We start from the raw sequence: 23,296 nt of genomic DNA, 5'->3' as shown, positions 1-23,296 counted from the left end.
ATACCTTGTTTTAGAAGTCACGTAGTTTTGATGAATGAAAAATCATCACAGTAGGGCAGCGGTTAAGGAGATGGGAATCTGATTGCTTGGGTTCAGAACCTAGCTCCACTGCTTTATAGCTGTGTTAATTTGGTCAAATTTCTTAACTTTCTGTGCACCAGTTTTCTTATTTGTAAAATGGGGGCTAATAATTATTTTCCATCATGGAGTTGTAGAGAGGATTAAATGAGTTAATATTCGCAAAATATTTAGAATACCTGGCATCAGGTAAGTGCTTACATTTTAGCTGCTATTATTACTAATATTAAGGAAGATCTTTCAGACGGTCTTAAAGTTGTAAGGTTATTATTGATTTGGAAATAGTTGAATGTTTATTTTTGCTGCGACTTTCTACAGAGAGATTAAGGCCGCTCACAAATATTAAAGCACTATAGTTATGTAAAATAAATTAGAGGGAAAAAACGCAAAAGGAAAGTGAATAAGGGTAAGAAAGGTAAGTGGAACTGGAAGTACGATTATTAAATAAACTGTATGCTTTAGTGGGCTACAGTTTTGCCAAAGAGGGGAACCTGATCAATAATAAGAATTACAGGATCTACAATAAAATAAAACCAGGAGCAAAACCCAAAAAAACTAGTTTCTGAAGATTAGATCCGAGGATAAAATCTTATGTAGATTCTTTATACTATGTACTGTAATGAATTTGATTATATAGCCTATTGTATCCTTATGGTTAAAAACCCCCACAGCCCTATAATGCCCATTATTAGTATTCTGATGGTTTTATACCAATGGCTAGCTAAGTAGTTCAGTAAATACAGGGTACCGATTTGATGTATTTAGGTCTCTGATGATTTGACTGAATTCAGGGGTAGGTTGTTGTCAACATGAGTGGATGGATTCAGTGTTTTTCTTAGCTGAGCCTGTGAAAGTGGGTTTGAGTTTGGTTATAAACCCTGATTAGTTCTTGGAGTTCAGCTATTCTTTGTTGCTATGTATATATAGAACCATATGTTTTAACAGTCAACCAAATGGGGGGAAAGTTGACATTCTGTTGTGAATTTTATTTTTACCTGGCTGTGATCTTTATTTCCCGCAGTTTTATTGAGAAATAATTGATGTACATCACTGTATAAGCTTAAGGTGTACAGCCTATTGGTTTGATTTATATATATTGTGAAATGATTATCACAGTAGGTTCAGCTAACACTCATCTTCTCATATAGATCCTCCTGTGAGTTTTTAGGGGAGAAATAGGGACGCTGACTGCAAAGACTATCCTGCTTTACGATAATTAATGGAATGAGTTGAATTAATGGATGAGTTGACTTACTGCAGAGAAGGCGGGAGAAAAGAGGTAGTCTGAAATAGGTTTTGGCCTTATACCCAGTGCCTCTGATGGTTGCAGTTTACTTTTATTCATTTATTCAACAGATATTTATTAAGCATCTGCTTTCTTCCAGGCACTGTTTTAGGCACTGGGGATACATCAGATAGCCCCTTACTTTGGAGATTACAGACTTCAGTTCTTCAGAAGGAAAATATTCACTAAAAACCACTCCCTTGTTTAAATAAGAAAGTAAATATGAGTTTTAGGTCCTTGAAGTGGTGCTAATTTTAATGAATGTTCGTTTTCTTGAGACTTGTAGACTGATCCTCATGAGGGCAGGGCCTGAAATGTTTTACCTGTGTCTGGCAGACATTCTGGCATATAGTAGGTATTCAGTGAAGAAAAAAGAGCAAGAAAGTAGGAAAAAATGAAGGGAGACTAGAGGAAGAGAGGTGTGTTCACTAATAGCACTCTTGTTTTGGAGTTAAAAAGTCCTGTTTTAGTATATTTGCATTTCACTCTAGGTCTGTGTTTTTACTGTGGCTGTGTTAGAATTTGGTTCTATTGAAAATAACTTGAAACAATTGGGAAATCACCTGTTATTTTTCCTTTGAGTTTTTTTATGGCATTTTTAGTAAGAATTTATTTTGTAGCTTAAATTTGGTCCCTTCCAGTTCCTTTTAGATATGCTTGTAGTCCTGTGAAACCCCTTGCTTAAGAAAGATTATTAGTATCTAGCAGATTTTCCTGGAGAATTTTCTTAGACTAGATCTTGTAACATGGTAGTAACCTTCCTCGTGTAGGATACAATATGAATATGTCTTCTTTATTTTTCTAGCATTCTTTAACAAACATTTGAGTACCTTCTGTGTGCTGAGTCCTTTATTCTTGACACAGCACAGTAGTCTGCAACAAATCATTTCAATTTGTGATTTAATAAAAACATGACTTTTTGGGGAAGAATTCAAATATTGTTTGCTTTGATGGGACATAATGAAAAATGCTGCTGAGACTAAATGAAAAATTGTAACCCAGCCTTTTAATTTTCACTTTTTGGTGGAAGGAAATGCTTATGAAATCCATTTACTGTTTCTTGTGCAATCTATGGTGTGTCTGTAGTCGTTGGTGTAAGAGAAGTCATTCGTTTAATCCTTGTTATACCTTCCATACTGCCCTCCTGTCTGACATTGTTTGGCACACTGATGCCCTTAAGATGCAGTAATAGTTCTGCTGCCTGCTCTTTATTGAGAATTGTACCATCCTCAGTATCTCAGTATCTCTCTGTCTTCACTCTCAAAATTTGTGTGGTTTGTTACCCTTAAAACCACCTGTGTTCTGCATTTCTTTGAGTTACGCAGTCATTACTGATTAACGCACCCCAAATAAAACTCATTGTTTACTTTCTTCCTTCTGTATTCTGTCTCTCAGTGAATAACCGCATACACTCAGTTTTGTCCTTGACTCCTTTCCCTTCACCTCCCACATCTAATCAGTCACAAAGTCCTATCATTTTGACCTTCTAAATATCATTACAAGCCATCTGCCTTTCTTCATCCCTCTGCCACTGCCTTGGTTCAAGCAGCCATGAATCGCTTCCTGCCTGGATTACTGCAGTTGTTCATTCTTGGCTCTGCAGCCGGTGTGTTGGCTTAGAAAAGTCAGGTCTGACATAACCATTCCCGTGCAAGAACTTTCTAATGACTTTCTAGTGGCAAATAATCGTCTTCAGGGTAAATTCCAAACCCCCAAATTCCTGAGCATGGCTTAAAAACCCAGTATGATCTGATCTGGTCTCTACTCTTGTCTCTAAACTCTTAGTACTGTCTGATCTGGGTTGCAGCCATGCACTGAACTACTGCTCTCTGTATAGAACATACAGCTTCTTCCAAGAACATATACCCTCTCCTAGTTAAAATTGCCATTCTTCAGGTCTCAGGCTATATGTCACTCTAGTTAAAGTCTTCCTGATTTCTCATCCTGCCTGAGCCCCTTACATCTAGGTTAGCTATAATTTATTAGGGTCTGCTGTGGCAGCCTATTCAACCTCCATCATATGTTGTAATTGTCTGTTTTCTTGTCCTAATCCCCAATTAGATTGCTATGAAGGCAGTGACTGAGTCTTATTTATTTATACCTAGAAGCTTACTCTGTGCCTGGCACATTGTTAGGCATTCACTGTACATCTATTGAAGAAATAACTGAAATTGACATCTCATACAGGATCCTGTGCATACTTCTATCACACTCTTCTGTGACCATTGATTTACATGACATTACTAGTTTAGTTAGACACTTTTTACGATGTATGTTTTTCCACTAGCACCTTTTACTCCCCACATCTAGTTGGTGCTTAGTAAATGTGTATGAATAAAGAAACTTCTAAATCAGATTAGGTGGAATGGGGGTGATTGGAAGTGTTTGGATGGGCTGTTACTTGTGTTCTTTTGAAGGACTTCATAGAAGTTGTTTGCAGAGAGAAGGTATAAAAGGGTGTTCTAGGTAGAAGGAACAGAATGCACACACACAAAAAGGCACAAGGTTTTGAGGGAACAGGTGAGTTCAGAGGGGCCCAAGGCAGGAAGTATTGGGGAGTGTCAGGTGTTGCATAGCTGTAGATGTAAAGTGTGGTGTCAGAAGGATTTTAAGCTCAGGTGTGGTATGGTCAGATGTACATTTTATTAAGATCATTTTTGGCAGTGGTTATACATTATACAGTTTACACAGATTATTGGAAGGTGATTAGATTGGGAAGAGAGACCAGAATGTTATTTTAGTAACCCAGGCTACCTATGATGAGGGGTCAGTGTCAGAGAAGATTTGAGGGATTTAGGAGGTAGGATGGGTATGATGAAAGAGGCGTTTAGGATACTGCGTGGATGGAACGTCTTAGAGTTGGGAATATCAGAAGAACAGATTTAGGATAAAACGTACTGAGTATAAGATGCCTGTGGATTATTCAAGTGGAGATATCAAGTGGCTGCTTAGATATTTGGGTGTAGAACTCATTAGAGTTTCAGGGCTTACACTGGCATTTCCTGGTGATACTGTCTCTAACCCAAAGTTTAAATTATTTATGTGCTGAATGATTTCAAAGAAACTGAATTTTTGTAACTTTCTTGTTAAATTTAGCATATAAAGTTCACAGTTCCTAAGGTTCAAGCATGTATGTTGTGTATGGTAGGTGTTGGGTTTCCAGGTTTGGACAGAGATTTAAGGCAAGAATTTTATCCCTAAGCCTAAGAGTAAATTTCAAATATTTGGGTTGAATGTTTTCATTTATCTTTAGTTTTTGAAAATATTATAATAATTATAACACAAATAAAAATCCAATCCCACTTAAGTGTAGGAGCAATATAAAAAATTATCTGCTACTATATTGTGCAACTTCATTCTGACTTTTGCTAAATTAGAGGTCAGTAAGTTTATTCTAAAACATTTGCTGTGGTCCCCAGAGCACCTTTAATGAGTTATGTCGGACATGGTTCCTTTGGGAAAAAAACAATTTGCATTTTCTATTGCCATCAGCAGGCTGTCATTGGAAGTTTTATAAATATAATTACCTGCTTATGCATCTTAGCAAATATTTAAGAATAAAGGAGAACTTGAAGGGCCTGAGACAATTTTATTCCAAATGGAGAACTTTTTTCCTTTCTTTAGTACCTTTACACATTGTTCTTTTTTTTCCTCCCAAGAGGGTGGGGAGCAGTTTAGAATATTCTAGCTTGTGTAAAGATTTTATCCTTTTTATAACATTGCCAGATACATACAGGCAAGGAACTTTATCTTATTTATTTTTCTGTTCTCCATGGTGTGGCGCATAATAAGTGCCTAAAAAAAGTTTGTCGACTCAAGTTTAGATAATTAGTTTAGCACCACCAAGTGGCAAGTGTTTGAATGTCCTTGATAGTTTTTGCTCCCTATGGACACTTAATCCACAATGAAAAACAGAGTGTGATTTTTAAATTTTTTTGAGGCAGAATCAACTTCTTTTTCTTTTTTCTTTCTTTTCTGCTATTTTTAAAGTAAAATATCTTTACTTAACATATTTACTTTTATACAGGGTTTTGCAGTTTAAAAAAATAGACTTTTCCTGTAAGTTATTTTTTATACAGCTTTATTGAGGTGCCACTTGACAGTAAGTTGCACATAGCATGTATAATGTGCCAACTTTTGATGTATATGTACACCATGGAACCATCAACAGAATCGAGATAATGACATGTCTACCACTCAGAGTTTCCTCCTGACTTATTGTAATCTATCACTACCTTCATCCTGTCCACAGACAAACACTGAGCTGCTTTTTGTCACTATAGATTAGTTTGCATTTTCTACAGCTTTATATAAATGAAATGATATGGTATGTACTCTGTTTTTGGTCTTTCTTCATTCAGCATAATTATTTTGAGGTTCATTCATGTTGCTGCATGTATCATTAGTTAATTCCTTTTTATTGCCACGTGGTATCCTGTCTTATGGGTATACCACGATTTGCTTATCCATTCACCCATTGATAGACATTTGGGTTTTTTCCACTTTTGGCTGTTACAAATACAGGTGTTGTGAACATTGATGTATAAGTCTTTGTATGAGTATGTGCTTTCTCTTTTCTTGGGCAAATATCTAGGAGTAGAATAGCTGGATTGTAATGTTAGTTGCATGTTTAGCATTTTAAGAAACTGCCAAACTATTTTCCAAAGTAGATGTACCACTTTACATTCCCACTGGTGGTGTATGAAAGTTCCAGTTGCTCCACATCTTTGTCAGCATTTGGCATGTTGGGCACTTCCCTGGCAGTCCAGTGGTTAAGACTCAATGCTTTCACTGCGGGGGGTGTGGGTTCGATCCCTAGTTGGGGAACCAAGATACTGTATGCCACATGGTGCCCAACCCCCCCCCAAAAAAAAAAACACTTGGCACGTTTGTTTTTAAAATTAATAGATGGCTTCAATTTGCAGTTCCCTAATGACTTACGATGTTGAGCATCTTTTCATGTGATTTTATGTCATCCCTATACTTTCTTTGGTGAAGTGTCTGTTCAAACCTTTTGCCCACTTTATTTTATTGAATAAATTGCTTTCTTCATTTTCTTGTCACTGAGTTTTGAGAGTTCTTTTTATCTTCTAGATACAAGTCCTTTATTACATATACAGTATGGTTCGCAAATATATTTTCTCTGCCTGAGCCTTGCCTGAGCCTAAATTCACTTAGTTTTAGTAGCTTTTTGGTAGATTCCAATGGCTTTTCTACATAGAAAGTCATGTCATTTGTAAATGAGTTGTTTTACTTGTTCTTTTCTAATCTAGATGCCATTTATTTCTTCTTTTTTGTAGTGTCTGAAACCTCAAGTAAAGTGTTGAGTAGAAATGGTAATGGTGGACATACTTACTTTGTTCCTGATCTTAGGAGAAAGCATTCAGTCTTTTAAGTATATGATGTCAGCTGTACTAAGTGTTTCATAGTTGCCCTTTATTAGGCTGAAGAAGTTTCCCTTCTATGCCTGATTTGCTGAGAGTGTTTGTCTGAAATAGATGTTGGATTTTGTTAAATGCTTTTTCTGCATCTTTTGAGATGATTTATATGGTTTTTCTTTTTAAAAGTTTTCATTGTGGTGAATTATAGTGATTGATTTTTTAATACTAAACCAACCCTAAGAGTAAACCCCACTTGGTCATGAAGTATTTTCCTTTTTACATACTGTTGGATTCAATTTTTATTTAAAATTTTTGTACCTAAGTTCATGTGAGATATTGGTCTATAGTTTTATTTTCTTGTTTTTGTCTGATTTTAGTGTCAGGGTAGTACTGGGCTCCTAGAATGAGTTGGGAAGTATTCCTCCTCTTCATTTTCCTGAGTTTGTATAGGATTGGTATTACTTCTTTCTTAAATATTTGGTAGAGCTTACTAGTAAAACCATTTTGGCCTGGAATTTTCTTTGTGGGAAGGTTTTTAACTAAAAATTCAGGGAATTCCCTGGCGGCCCAGTGGTTAGGACTCCGTGGTCTCACAGCCAAGGTCTCAGGTTTGGTCCCTGGTCGTGGAACTAAAATCCCACAAAACCTCGCGGTGCGGCCAAAAAAAAAAAAAAGTACAGCAGAAACTAATACAACATTGTAAATCAACTATACTCCAATAAAAATTAATTAAAAAAAATTGAATTTCCTTAATTTATACTGGGCTACTCAGGTTATCTTTTTCATCTGTGAGTGTTGGTAGCTGTGTCTCTTAAGGAATTTATTTGTTTTGTCTAAGTTGTCAATTTTTTAAAATAAACTTATTTATGTATGTATGTACGTATGTATGGCTGCATTGGGTCTTTGTTGCTGCACGGGCTTTCTCTAGTTGCATCGAGCAGCGGTTACTCTTGTTGCGGTGTGCGGGCTTCTCATTGCAGTGGCTTCTCTTGTTGTGGAGCACGGGCTCTAGGTGTGCCAGCTTCAGTAGTTGTGGCTTGTGAGCTCAGTAGTTGTGGCTCACGAGCTCTAGAGCACAGGCTCAGTAGTTGTGGCGCACGGGCTTAGTTGCTCCGTGGCATGTGGGATCTTCCCGGACTAGGGTTCAAACCCGTGTCCCCTGCATTGGCAGGCAGATTCTTAACCACTGCGCCACCAAGGAAGTCTGAAGTTGTCAGTTTTATTAGTCTAAATTGTTCATAAATTTTCTTAGTATCATTTTTACTTATATACATTTATAGTGATGTTAAAGTTCTAATTCCTAATATTGGTAATTTGTGTCTCTTATTTTTTCCTCATCTGTCTGGCTAGACTTTTACCAGTTTTATTCTCAAAGAACTAGCTTTCAGTTTTCATTGATCTCTTCTGCCCTCCCCCATTTTTCTTTTTTCTATTTTATTGATTTCTACTCTGATTTTTCTTTCTGCTTACTTTGGGTTTAATTTGCATTTCTTTTTCTAGTTTCTTAAGGTAGATGCTCAGGTCATTAATTTGAGGCCTTTTTCTTTTCTAATAAAGGCATGTAATGCTATATTTCCCAGTAAGCACTGTTTTAGTGGCCCTACGCAGATTTTAATACGATGTGTTTGCATTTTCATTGAGTTCAAATACTTTCTAATTTTCCTTTGATTTCTTCTTGACCCTTGGGTTATTTATAAATATGTTATTAATTTCCAGATATGTGAGAATGTTCTGAAGATATTTCTATTACTGATTTATAACTTACTTCCACCGAATATACTTGAATTCTTTTAAGTTTATTGAGATTTGTTTTATGGCCCAAGTTTTGATCTGTCTTGGCAAATGTTTTGTGTACATTTGAAAGAATGTGTATTCTGCTGTTGTTGGGAGGAACGTTTTGAGTGTAAATTAGGTCCAGTTGGTTGATGGTGTTATCAAGTCTTCTGTGTTACTACTGATTTTCTGTCTATCGTTTAATCAGTTATAGAGAGGGGTTTGAAATCTCTGACTGTAATTGTGGACTTGTTTATTTTTTCTTGCAGTTCTATCACTTTATGCTTCATGTATTTTGAAGGTCTGGTATTAGGTGCATAAACATGTAGGATTGTTAGGTCATCTTGAGGCACTGACCATTTTATCACTATGAAAATATCTTTCTACCTGGTAATATTTCTTTGCTCTGAAATATATTTTTGTCTGATAGTAATATAGCCATTCTAGCTTCTGATTAGTGTTGGCATATCTTTTCATCTTTTAATTTTTAACCTATTTGTGTCTTTATATTTAAAATACTTTTCTTATAGGTAGCATAGATTTTGGGCTTTTCTATTCAGTCTGATTATCTCTTTTTAGTTGGAGTCTTTAGGTGCTTTATATTTAATGTGATTACTGATATGGTTAGGTTTAAGTCTATCATCTTGCTATTTGTTTTTTATTTGTCCCATCTCACCTTTGTTCCATTTTCTTTTTCTGTCTTCTTTGTGATTAGTCAAGTAGTTTTCATTATTCTGTGTTTATTTTTTATTTCCTTTGTTGACTGATTCACTCTAACTCTGCTATTTCAGTGATTGCTTTAGGGCTTACAGAGTAGTACATCTTTAGCTTATGACATTTACATTCAAGAGTTGTTATACTACTTTACATAAGGTATAAGAACCTAGAATAGTATACTGTCATTTCTCTTCTGGCTTTTGTGCTATTTTTGTTACTTTACTTTTGCATATATTACAAACCCCACAAAAAACATGTATTCATTTATCTGCTTGTTTATGCTTTAAAGAAGGGGATTTGATTAACAAGAAAAATATATTTATCCACATAGTTACTGTTTTTGGTGGCATTCATTTCTGTATGTAGATCCAGATTTCCTTCTAGTGTAATTTATTTTGCCTGAAAGACTTACTTTAATGTTTTTTGTAGTGTAGGTCTGATAGTAATGAATTTTTTTAGATTTTGTATGTCTAAAAAAGTCTGTATTTTACCTTCTTCTTTGAATATATTTTCTCTGGGTATAGAATTGTAGGTGAACAGTATTTTTCTTTTGTTTTGTTTTCATTACTTTAAAGATGTTGCTCCAAAGAGGAAGGAGGAAACTTTGGGAGGTGATGGATATGTTTGTGGCTTGATGGTGATAGGTTCATGAGTGTGTACTTATTCTCAACTTATCAAGTTATATATATTAAATATGTATAGCTTCTTATATGTCAATCATACCTCAATAAATTAGAAAAAAAAGTATTGCTCCATTGTTTTCAATCTCCATTGTTTCTAAAAAGGAACCTGCTGTTATCATTATATTTAATGTTTATTCCTCTGGCTGATTTTCAGATTTTCTGTGTATTACTGATTTTGCATAATTTGATTACAACGTGCCTGTATCTAGTTTTCTTTGTGATTCTTGCTTTCATTTTGGGGTTCATTGGTTCATTGGTGTTTATATCTATGGGTTTATAGTATTAATCAAATTTGGAAAAACTTCTGCAATTATTTTTTCAAAAATGATTTTTTTTTCTGTTTCTTTTTTCCATCAACTGTTTCAGGTACTTCAGTTATACATATACTAGACCACTTGAAATTTCCTTGCAGCTCGTTTGATGCTTTGTTAAATTTTTTCTCAGTCCCTTCCCCCTCCTTTTTGTATTTTGTTTTATATAGTTTTTATTGCTGTAACTTCAAGTTCATTATTCCTCTGCAATGTCTAATCTGTCATTATCCAATTCAATGTATATTTCATCTCAGACATTGTAGTTTTCATCTCTGGAAGTTCAATTTGGATCTTTTTTATGTTTTTGATGTCTTCTCTTAGCAAGTTCTAACTTTTCTCTAGTGTCCTGAACATATGGAATTCAGTTATAGTAATGTTTTAATGTCTTTCTCTATTAATTTTATTATTTGTGTCATTTTGGGTCATATTTAATTGGGTGATTTCCCTCCTCATTATGAGTCATATTTTTCTGATTGTTAGCATGTCTGTTAGGTTTTTTTTGTTTTTGTTTTTAAGCCAGATGTCAGATATTGTGAATTTTATCTTTTTAGGTGCTAGATATTTCTGTATTCCTATAAAATGTTCTTGAGTTTTATCCTATAAGGCACTTATGTGGAAACAATTTGATACTTTTGGGTCTTGCTTTTAAACTTTGTTAGATGGGATCAACACATCATTTATTTATTTATTTATTTATTTATGTTTTGATTGGCATATAGTTGATTTAAAAACTTCTATTAGTTTCTGGTGTACAGCAAAGTAATTCAATTAATGTGTATATATATATATATATATATATATGTATATGTACTTTTTCTTTTTCACATTCGTTTCCATTATGGTTTGTTACAAGATATTGAATATAGTTCCCTGTGCTCTGCAGTAGGACCTTGTTTATCAGCACAGCATTTGATGTGAAGCTTATTTTGCCCCACTGCTGAGGTAAGACAATTCTGAGTACTCTACCTAGTGCTCTGTGAATTATGAGGTTTCCCACACTGATGGGAACAGCTCTGTGTGAGCTGCTGATTGTTTCTTCTAATAATTTCAGGTGGTTTTCCTCTGGCCTTAAGTAGTTTACTGACGCACGTGCATTGATCAGTACTCTGCTGAATACTCGGGGATGTCTGCAGATCTCTTGAGTTCTATCTGTGTACTTTTCTCTGTCTGGTACTCTGTCTTGGCCTTGCCCAGTTCCCAGCTCTGTGTCCTCAACTCAGGGAGACCACTGGGCATCTTCTGGGTTTTCTCTCCTTTGTCACAGCAGGGAACTCTCTCAAGACAATAAGCTAGGGCAATAGTATGACTTACCTCATTTGTTTACTTTTACTCAGCAGTCACCGTCCTTCATTACCTGATGAAAACCATTGTTTGGCCTTTTTTTTTTTCCTTGCGGGAGGGTAAATCCAGTCTCTTGTTAATCCATCTTGGCTGGAAGCGTTAGCTGTTACAGGGTTTTTTTCTGCTCTCTCTCTCTTTTTTTTCCCTTGGCCCCACTGCGCTGTGCTGGATCTTAGTTCCCTGACTAGGGATCGAACCTGTGTTCCCTGCAGTGGAAGCACAGAGTCTTAACCACTGGACTGCCAGGGAAGTCCCTTTTCCTCTGTTTTTGGTGGGATTCTTGGCTGGAAGTGTAAGCTGTTACAGGGTTTTTTTCCTCTCCAATTTTGGTGGGATTCATACCTATCTCTTCTGTATGCATCTTTTATTTCCCCCTCCCTTCAAGATCAGGCTGAATGTTTTACCTTATTCCAAATTTGTTTCCTTTGTTGTTACAAACTTTGAGATGGTTTTTTTTCTTCCAGAGTTTTTTTTTTTTTCCTTCGGTACGCGGGCCTCTCACTGCTGCGGCTTATCCCGTTGCGGAGCACAGGCTCCGGACGCGCAGGCTCAGCGGCCATGGCTCCCGGGCCTAGCCGCTCCACAGCATATGGGATCTTCCCGGACCGGGGCATGAACCCGCATCCCCTGCATCGGCAGGTGGACTCTCAACCACTGCACCACCAGGGAAGCCCGTCTTCCAGAGTTTTTGTTAATAAATATTTCTTTCTCGTTGGTCTGTATTCTCTTCTTTACCTTCTGAGAGGTGACATAGTTAGCAAGACATTCAAGAATTTTATGAAATGCTAAGTATTTAGAGAATTCCAATAGATATTTGGGTAGCTGAAGGTAGTCATCACATTTATAGAATGGGTTATACCAGTTTGTAATTTATATTAAAGTTTCTTTTTTCCCTGTTCCATTGGTAGTCTCTACAACAATAGCATTCCTTCCCCTGTCCCTGCCACCACCCCGCCCCCCACCAATTTTTTGGGGGGGGAGCGGCAGAGACACTTAGTAATAGTTGTGCTTTTCCCTCAAATCTTCTACTTGATCTATCCTTCTTCTCTTTCTTCTCCTCAAGACCTGTCCTTCCATTGTTGAATTCATGTCATGATTTGCATCTGACAGTATCCCTCTGTTATCTTTGAGATATGGTTTAAATTCTGTTTAAGACTTCACATTTTGTGTTTATCACCAGTAATTTTTGGCATTTTGGTTGTGAAACAAAACTTATATACAGAAAATCACACTCACATAACTTAATGACTCATAAGGCAAACGTCCTTGTAACCACCATGGTGGTCAAGAAATAGACTTTTGCAGGTACCCCTCTTCCCCTAAGTAACTATTACCCAACTTTTATAGTACTTACTTTCTTACATTCCTTTATTAGTATTAGCATTTTTTTAAACACTGCTATCCTGTTTTTTTTTTTTTTTTTGTCCTCCTTCTCTGTCCTCCACTTAGTATTACTAGGTACTTCTTCCAGTTTTGTTTTTCTCAGTCAGTTGCACCTTTGTCTTTCATGGTATTTGATATCTTATTTTTCCTTGAATCACGTTTGAATTTAAATTCCTTGTATCAAACACAGTACTTTTTGATTTCAAAAGATTGGACATATAGGAATCATCAAAAAAAAAAATAAACCAAACAAAAAGCACACCAAACCACCCAAATCCTGATTTTTGACAACAGCTGTATGTCATGTTGTGTACAGTTTTCATACGGAGCTTTCTCTGCCATATGAATGGGAAGATAAAATGAAAACACATTTTTGTTTCCATTAGAGATATACTCCAGATATGTTTTTGCCATGTAATTTGTTCCCTTGTAAAGTATCACAAATTAATAAGTTGTTAGGGTTGGAGAATTTGACATAGACTTTTAGTAATATCTTGGGTATATATGCTAGAGAATTGTTTAGACTGTTTTATTTTTACATTTAGTGCCTTTGTATCCCTAAGGTAACAATCATGGGAAGTCTTTACTGCCTATACATTGTCTTGCTATTCGGGATGTTTGGTGCTGATAACTCACAGAATCTGGATTGTTCGCAAAAGGAGTCTCAAACAAGCTGTACATCTCTAGTAGTGCAGACTTTCAGTCTTTTTCTTCTCATAGCTTTCCATTTGCCAACTTCCTGACATTAGTTTTTATTGCCCTTGACCCCCTTGGAATATAATTTTTTTCTTGTCTGTCTTTCTGACTTACATATTATTTTCCTGTTATGCCTATGAACTCTTCGTCTCCCCTCAAATCTTAGGTAGTGGAAAGAAAGAGGCATTACTGATGCCCTTTCTTTGCTTCCTGTAGCACAGAGGACCTACTCATGTAGCTAATTGGTGACTGCTTTAGATTGGAATCTGAGCACATAGGATACTGGAACAATGTTGTCAGTTCCACATATGCGAAGCCTTAAGTTGATGGCCTTTTACATTATGTACTGTTTGGACAAATAAAACTTATCAGAGCAGACCTGAGTCTGAACCCCAAAGTAATGGGAGAACCTTGATCAAATCACTTAACTTCTTTGCATTTTTTCCCTCAATTACAAAGTGGGAATGATATCACATATCTAATTGAGTTTTGAGGATCAAATGTGATAATGTAGAAATGCTTTGTAGAGTAATTGCATTATAGAAATATTACATGGCCAGTAATAGCATTTGAACCTTTCTTTTTATTTTGCATTAGAGATTATGAACAAAACCAGAGTAAGGAAATTGGAAGCCTGTTTTACTGAAAGTATTATCTTAGATGAAATTCCTGATATCATAATTGTTCCCTGTAGCAAAATAATTTTTCATTTCAAACAAGCTTGGAGATAGCTTTTCAAGTATTAATCGTTACCATTGATAAATGTAAGAAGCAGAATGTCCTATGGAAGAATGATACTCCTTAGAAATCAATTCACTGTAGAGTTTAATGAAGAAATATTATCTTCATGCTATTGTTATAAGATCAAATTTTTTTTTTTTTTTTTTTTTTTGGCCTGTGGGAATAAGGATCGAACCCGGGCCCTGGCGGTGAAAGTGTGGAGTCCTAACCACTGGATTGCCAAGGAATTCCCTGAGATCAATTTTTTTTTTTTTTTTTTTTTTTTGTGGTACGCGGGCCTCTCACTGTTGTGGCCTCTCCCATTGCGGAGCACAGGCTCCGGACGCGCAGGCTCAGGGGCCATGGCTCACGGGCCTAGCCACTCCGTGGCATGTGGGATCTTCCCGGACCAGGGCACGAACCCGTGTCCCCTGCATCGGCAGGCGGATTCTCAACCACTGCGCCACCAGGGAAGCCCCTGAGATCAAATTTTTAATTGGACTTCTGTTTCTATATTTTGAGCTGTTTCAAGTAGTTGATACAATTGTACTTTATTATATACATGTATCCACAGACTGTGGTGATGAACATATATATGCTATGAATAAAAAATAAGTAAAATCATTCCCTATAGTATTAAAATGAATTATTCAAACCAAGATGCTATAAAAGGGACTAAGCTTTTTCTGTGGAATGTTTAGGAGTTCAGATGGGGAGAAATTAAGGATTTTTGTTGAAAGGCCAAATTGTTAAATAGTTAGCTGCTGTATTGATTTATAAATTAAAGCCATTTAAAAATTGTTTTTAGGGAATTCCCTGGTGGTCCAGTGGTTAGGACGACTCGCTCTCACTGCTGAGGGCCTGGGTTCAGTCCCCGGTTGGGGAACTGAGATCCTGCAAGCTGCGTGGTGCAGCCTAAAAAAAAAAAAAAATTGTTTTTAGTCCTTGAGGCAGCATTATTTTGTACATCTAAGCAATTTCAGAAACCACTTTCCTCTAGGGAAGCCATGTAGAATTTTTATTTATTTATTTATTTATTTTTTATTTTTTTTGCTGTACGTGGGCCTCTCACTGCTGTGGCCTCTCCCGTTGCGGAGCACAGGCTCCGGACACACAGGCTCCGCGGCCATGGCTCGCGGGCCCAGCCACTCCGCGGCATGTGGGATCTTCCGGGATCGGGGCACGAACCCGTGTCCCCTGCATCGGCAGGCGGGCTCTCAACCACTGCGCCACCAGGGAAGCCCAGCCGTGTAGAATTTTTCTGGTAGTTTTTGAGACAGTTGAGACTTAATGGGTGAAGATGCCAGTAAATATGAAATCCATTCCTTCCTTTGATGTAAAGTCACTGAACAGGTCTGTGTCTCTGTATTTTTCTGTAAAATGGACGTAGAGGTAATGAGATCTATTCTGACTCATTCAGTTTGGCTGTGAGGATATAATGAGATCAGAGTGCTTTGAAAACAAAGTGCTATTCAGTTAAAACTTATTATTATCTTATATTTGAAATGAATTATGTACTAATACAGCTAGTGTGTGTGTGTGTGTGTGTATGTGTGTGTGTGTACCTGTGCGCCTTTAAGTCTTACAAGACTTCATAAGGTTTAGTAGCACATGAAGGTAAATTTACAGATTTTATTCCTTCTGCAGAATTAATTTGTATTGAGCATGTAATATCTCAAGTGTGTAATATTGTAAGAGTGTGTAATATCACACTCTTCAAATCAAAAAGCTGAACATGACCGCTTTCTAAAGACAGTACAAGTCTGGGTTTGGGATTGTGAAATTTTGGGCATGTAATTTGTCCCTCAAAAAGTGCTAAAAAGTTAAGAACACAGAACGTGAGATGAGTGCAGTTTTGACTTTTTGTGAGGTACCTGGTACTTTAATACTTTTTAAGATATTTTCCCACCTAAATTACTTCAGAAACTCAACTTTTTCTTAAATGAAAAAGAGAATAAGGCAACACTTCACTAACATATGTATGGGGAAGGAAGAGCTGCTTCATGTGCTTCAGTTACGTGAAGTGTTTCATTTCCTTTAGGGTTCATTTATTTCATAAAGGCTCTGGAATCTCTTTAGTATTAATAGTACCACAGAATCTTAGATTGTACTGTTAATGATACCAAGCTTTTCTTGGCAAATGAGTGTCCCTTTTTCAGCTATAGAGCTCTTGATTGTTCTGATAGCTGAGTATTAGGTGAAAATATGCTAAAGTGAATTTTCTGGATATCTTTTGTCAAAGAAGCTTGAGATTTTAAGGGATTTTTTTCCCCATAGCCTTTTCATACTTCTGTTTTGTGGCCCCTGTTTTATACATGGATAAACGAAAGTCCAGAAAGGTTATAGTTTATATTTCTGGAATTCCCTCTTTTTACTTTACTCATTAAAATTAATTTTTAATTACTGAAGTAATATATAACTATATATTTGCACTTCGAAATTTTCAAATAAGTTCAGCATTAACATAGAAAGTTACAGTTCCTCTTTCAACCTTTCCCCATCCCATTATCTTTTTCAGAATTAGCCTTTGTTAACATTAAAGTGTGTCCTTCCAGAGCTTGTTCTCTGGATTTTACACAGATATAGAGAAACTTTTAAAAGTATAAGTGTCATCATATTATGTATAATTGGAAGGTTTTTCCATGTATGTCTGTCTGTTTAATCTACCTCTTAACTTCTGAATAGTATTCTCCATAGAATGAATATTGCAGAATATATTTTATAATTTTCCTCTTTGTGGTCATTTAGATTCATACCTTCCTTTTCCTCCTTTCCTACTCTACCACCCACCATGTTATAAATAATACTGTTGTGAATATTCTTATGCATATCTTTGTGCATATGAGTGAATAAATCTGATTTTTCATTTCTATACAAACAGTATAGAATTGTTTCTCACCACTCCCCAACTCATACTGTCCCCAGTCTTTGCCTTCTGCTTAATGCTAGTCTTGTGTTTAACAACTATTTCATTGAAGGCCATCTTAGGTTTTTGAGATCAGAACTTCTCTGGTGATCTTGATTACTGGAAGGACTCTTTCTTGACATGATGTAAGTCTATATCACAAGTGGTTAACATAACAGGAGAGGCAGTAAAAGTAATGTGGGAGCTTTGTAGTGCAGTGGCTAAGAGAACAGTTCTCTGGTGTCAGACTGCCTGGGTTTCAAACTCCACACCATCCCTTACCATTTGTATCATCAACCTTAGGCAAGTTATTTAACTTCTCTTTCAGTTTTCTTGTTCACACAGATGGGCTCCTCATCCTAATGATGTAGTTATAATGATATAGTTATAGAACCTATGGTCTTGGGTTATTGTAAGGATTAATCTATAACGTGGAATTCTTAGTGCATAAGTGTTCCACAAATGTCAACTGGGGGGCGATAGTGATGGCCTGTGCTGCTTGTCCTGCGTTCTTGGTCCCCATGCTATTCTGAATAGAGATGTGATTGTATTAATAAAAGGTTTACATAAATAGAAAGTACACTGTATTCCAAACTTATGTCAAAATTACATAAGTTTGTAATGTCTGGAAGTGACTATTTTATTTCCCTTTTACTTATTTTCATAATGAAAAAAATTTTTTAATAGTTTGAAATTGGTCCCAGGAGTAGAATCTTTTTTTTAAATGTTTATTATATATGTTACAAATATTTCTTCCCCATTTGTTCCTTATATATATATATATTTGTTGTTGTTATTATTGTTGTTGTTTAATCCCTTGACCATGCCGCACAGCATGTGGGATCCTAGTTCCCCAACTAGGGATTGAACCTGTGCCCCCTGTGTTGGCAGCGTGGAGTCTTAACCACTGGACCACCAGGAGAGCCCCCTAGAATCTTAATATATAACATTATGCCTTTAGAGCATAAGGCTTAACTTTATAAACGTTTCAGTTTACTCAGGAATTTACTTAAGTCTCCCCTGTATTCCCATAGGACATTGTTCAGGGACCATGTCTTAGTCATATTCTTACACCTACAGTCTTACATGCTTTTACATATAGAAGCACTCAGTGTTTGTGAGCTTGAACTAGTTTAAACTAGTTTTTCCAAGAAGTCCTCATCATTACTTTTTAATATTCCCATCTTATTTTCAATGCCAGTGAGCTACAAAAGCACACCAAAATAAACTTATGTGCTGTTATGAAATAGTTAGAAATCATTAATTTTTCATTATATTTCATCTGTTCTTATTTTTGGATATTTTCAGTTTGAACCCAATACTTTGCTTAATGTTTGTTAAAAATATATGTTAAGTGGAATTTGCATATATGGTCACATAACAATTAGCCTGACATCTTTGTTTAAGGAGAAGATCAAGATCATGATTATCACTAAACCAAAAAACTTGCATGCATAACAAAGTAAATTTACTTCTAGTTTATCTTTGTTTGAAGTGCTTTTAAGTCTGAATAGTATTTTTAAGATAATACATTTTTATATGAAATAACCAGAAGCTTGGTTCAGGCATTATAGGAAAACATCTCTTAATTTTTTTTAAAACGTTGAAATAGTATTGAATAAAAATGGTGTGATTAATCTTATTTTTGCCATTCCAGATTATATATGAACAGGAAGGGGTGTATATTCATTCATCTTTTGGAAAGACCAGTGACCAAGACAGCTTGATTTCAGGAATATTACGTGTTTTAGAAAAGGTATATTTCTAGTAAATGACTTTATTTAATAATTGTTTATGTTTAAATAAAAAATAATTTTTATTTAATAATTGTTTAAATAATTTAATAATTAATAATTGGGGCATTATCAGCAGGCTTGAATTTCACATGTAAGATAATTATGTAATTGAGCAGTGGTTGTAAATTTAACTTGGAAGTGATGTTAGAAGTAAAATACTTTAGATAAGCCAGTAAAATGGTGTGGAATATTTTAAAACTTATGTAAAAGTTACAGTAATATAATTTTTTTATAATGAAAGGCAGAGTTTAAAAATCTATACATTGTTGTCAAATAGTGGTTTACATATGATATTCCATATTTAACGTGCTGATAAATTTAAGGGGTTAAAAATTTCATTTTCAGGGAATTAAGTATAGGTGACTAAAAATATAAGATATTGCTGAATAGTAAATATGGTTAATAATTTCTTTCTCTAGGATGCTGAAGTAATAGTGGACTGGAGACCACTGGATGATGCATTGGATTCTTCTAGTATTCTGTATGCTGGAAAGGTATTTAAGAAAAAAATATATGACTGAAGGAATGCCATTTTTTTAAAATAAAAGCTTTATTGAGATATAATTCATATACCGTAAAATTCACTCTTCTAAAGTATATAATTCAGTGTTTTTAGTATATTTACAGAGTTGTGCAACCATGTGACTGGCTTCTTTCACTTAGCATGATGTTTTCAAGGTTCATCCATGTTATAGCACCTGTCAGTACTTTGTTTCTTTCCTTTTTTTCTGAATAATATTGCATTTATGGATATGTACCACATTTTGTTTATTCATTCATCGGTTGATGGACATTTGGGTTGTTTTCATTTTTAGGCTTATGTAAATAATGCTGCTGTGAACGTTCATATTCAAGTTTCTGTGTGGATACATTTTTCCTTGAAAACCCAGGAATGGAATAGTTGGATTAACTTATGTTTAACGTTTGTATCATGTGTTGACATCTCACTATGGAAGGTAGAGACTTAGCTCTATCTTTTCTCTAATTCACCTTGAAACTATGGCCCAGTTGTCCACATTTCTTCTCAAAATATTTAATCACATAGATGATCTTCCAGTGTCATCATCTTAGAGACTTTTCTTCCAGAGCCTTCTTACAAGTTCCTTCTGAACTGGTTGCTCTTTTGGCTTGCTGTGCAGCAATTATCCTGGGGATTCTTTTTGCCTCTTTCCCATATTTTAATCCCCATTTCCTGTATCCTCTGCTATCTTATATTTTGGTTTACTCCCTAGTTTTGGTGCACCTTCAGTGCTTCCTGAGAAAAAGGGTGTATGAGAGCAAAAACATTTCTGTTTTCAGACTTTTCTATCCTTATTCTGAATTGATAGCTGGCTGGCATAGAATTACACTTTGAAAATAAATTTCCCCTCATAGTTTTGAAAGTTACTGTCTCAGGTTTGACTAATTTCCTTTATTGATGTTAAGTCTGCTGCATTCTAATTCCTGATCCTTGCTATGTTTTTTTTCCTCTTTAGAAGCTTTTAGAATTGCCTTTTTGTTTCTAGTGTTCTGGATGTTCTGGAAATGTTGTGCTCTTGTGGTCTTTTTTAATCCACTGTGTTGGGTGCTTGATAGGCTTTTTTTTTAACGTGAAAACTTGTGTCCTTTAGTTTTTAGGAAATATTCTTGAATTATTTTAGTGATGATTTCTTCTTCGTCTCCATTTTCTATTTTCTTTCTTTCTGGAACTCTACATGCTTTGGACTGGTCCTGTAATATTTTAATACTTTACTATTTTTTAATTCTTTGTGTATGTGTATATTATTTTCTAGGAAATTTCTTCAGTTTTATCTTCCAGTTCTTCTATTGCCGTTTTCATTTTTGCTGTTTTTTAGATTTCTAATACATTTTGTTATGTGTCCCCTTTCCCCCCCTTTAAAAAATAGCATCCTGTTTTTCATGGATGTACTATTCTTCCTTATTTCTGAGGAGTTGAAGGATAGTTTTTTAGATGTTTTCATCTCTGTATATAGTCCACCTCCTCTAATTGACTTTTTTTTTTCGTATTTCATTTGGACTTTATCTTTTATGTAAATACTTGCCTTTGACATTTGGTGATCTTTGTATTGTGGTGCTCATATTTAACAGCAAACACAAAAAACTGATTATACTCTCTCTATGTATGGGTAGGTTTGTTAATAGTTGGGACTCAGGGTGACTTGGCTAGGCTGTTTCCTTGGGGAATCCCCGATATTGAAACCTGGATCTTTTTTTGTGGACTAGTCATTTGTCAGAGAAGAATCTACAGATTCCTGCCTGGAGAGGGAAAGCTGGATTCCACTGTTCTGGGAACTGAGTGGAGGAAGAGAGCTGGGAGTCTTGCCAACTTATTATATAGATGAACTTTCAGTTAATTCTCCTGTTTTCAGTGTATTATCTCTTTGCTCAGTGTCCCTGGTTTCTCCTAATCCACAGATAATCTGTTTTACCTTTTCCAATGAATAAACCTTCAGTCTTCTAGACTCTTGTTAGTAGTCCTGTTTTCAGCTTAACCTTTATCCTAGTTTCCAGAAGTACCTGATTTACTAGTTCCAAGCCTTTGTGTGGGGTGGGGTTCTGTAAATGCTGCTTTGCTTTCCCTGCTATTGATGGGAAAGTTGGTAGTGATGGTGGTAAGGGTTGCTTTTTTTTTTTGCGGTACGCAGGCCTCTCACTGTTGTGGCCTCTCCTGTTGCGGAGCACAGGCTCCGGATGCACAGGCTCAGTGGCCGTGGCTCACGGGCCCAGCCGCTCTGTGGCATGTGGGGTCCTCCCAGACCGGGGCACGAACCCGTGTCCCCCGCATCGGCAGGCAGACTCTCAGCCACTGAGCCACCAGGGAAGCCCGGGTTGCATTTTTTTAAATTGGGCAAACGAGGAGGGCTCCCTGAGAAATGACATCAGAGGAAGGACTCAGAGGAAAAAACACTCCACTTTATAATTTCATTCATTCAGTTTTTCCCCCTATTCTTCAGTCTGTTTCTATTTCTTATTAATTTCTTTTGTTTATAATATATTCCTTTTCCTATAAATCTTCGTTTTTCCATTTTTAAAAAGAATTACACTAGCAATACATGAATACATTCTTGTTGTAAAAATTCAAATAATAGAAAGTTGAAGTCCTCCTTGACTAGAACCCTGTCCCTAATCTGTCCCTGTTTAATGTATATCTTTCCAGACTTTTATCAGTACACATTTCCTATCATATCTATCTATCCATCCATCCATTCATCCCTGGTTTTCTCTAGTGTGTTTCTAATTACATATGTTCCATGTAGTTGTTATACTGCATACATTGTTTCTTAACTTCGTTTTATTTACTATTACATATTGAACATATATACACATGAACAGATATCAGTCTTTAAACTTCTGCCTAGCATTTTATTGACTACCCTCTAGTTTATTTACTTATTCCTTCATTGATGGATGATAAGATATATTCAGCTTTTCACTTTTACAAACAATTCTGTGATGAAAATTCTTGTATCTGCCTCTTTGTATACATATGTGAGTATTTCTCTAAAGCAGATGAGAAGAGAGTTATTGTGGTGAAACACATGCATATTTTGAATTTTAATAAATATGACTCAATTGTACATTTGAGTCAGTACTAATTAGCACTGTCATCAACAGTGTGAGATACAGCATTTCCTCACACTGTCTTCCATATTTTTATTTTTTAATTGAATGGGCCAGAAAAATTTAAATTCATCTTTACTTGCTTTTCTTGGGTTGTTTCTGAAGTTGGACATCTTCCTTTGTTTGTCACTTCATATTTCTTTGATTTGCTTGTTCATACCATTTCCTTATTTTTCTCTTTTGATGTTTGTTGATTTCTCAGTAAATTGGTAGGAGTTGTTTTTATATTCTGGATGTTTTTCTGTCATCTTCCACATGTTTTGGAAACATTTTCACACAGTTTTGCTTATCTTTAACTTATGTGTGGTATCTTTTGTTGAATAGAAGTTAAACTTTTTGATTTAGTCAGATTATTAACATAGCATTTTAGACTTTTGGTTTTATTCTCTTTTAAAATAGAAAGTTCTTTAGAACTGAACATGTAGGTATGGTATTTGTAGCTTTTAGCTAATTTTGATTAAGAGACATGTGCAACCAATAGTGGTTTAAATAAGTAACCACCATTGGGTATGTTCCTCAAATAACCAGAAGCCTGGAGGTTTGGAGCTATTTGCAGTGTTTGTCTTTATGATCATAAGGTGGCTATTATGTTTTTAGGCAGCATAG

At 35.7% G+C, this 23,296-nt stretch overlaps 1 protein-coding gene across 1 annotated transcript in view; it reads left to right on the top strand.

Moving 5' to 3' along the window:
• Positions 1 to 23,296, top strand: part of TBC1D15 (TBC1 domain family member 15) — a 69,845-nt gene that overhangs the window by 2,906 nt on the left and 43,643 nt on the right. The window contains exons 2-3 of the mRNA XM_060111782.1: positions 18,931 to 19,029; positions 19,489 to 19,563. Of these exons, the coding sequence (XP_059967765.1) occupies positions 18,931 to 19,029; positions 19,489 to 19,563 (174 nt within the window). The remainder of the gene's footprint in view (positions 1 to 18,930; positions 19,030 to 19,488; positions 19,564 to 23,296) is intronic.

Source organism: Mesoplodon densirostris, chromosome 11 (genome assembly GCF_025265405.1).
Source record: "Mesoplodon densirostris isolate mMesDen1 chromosome 11, mMesDen1 primary haplotype, whole genome shotgun sequence".
Classification (NCBI taxonomy): domain Eukaryota; kingdom Metazoa; phylum Chordata; class Mammalia; order Artiodactyla; family Ziphiidae; genus Mesoplodon; species Mesoplodon densirostris.
This window is presented reverse-complemented; position numbering and strand designations above follow the sequence as displayed.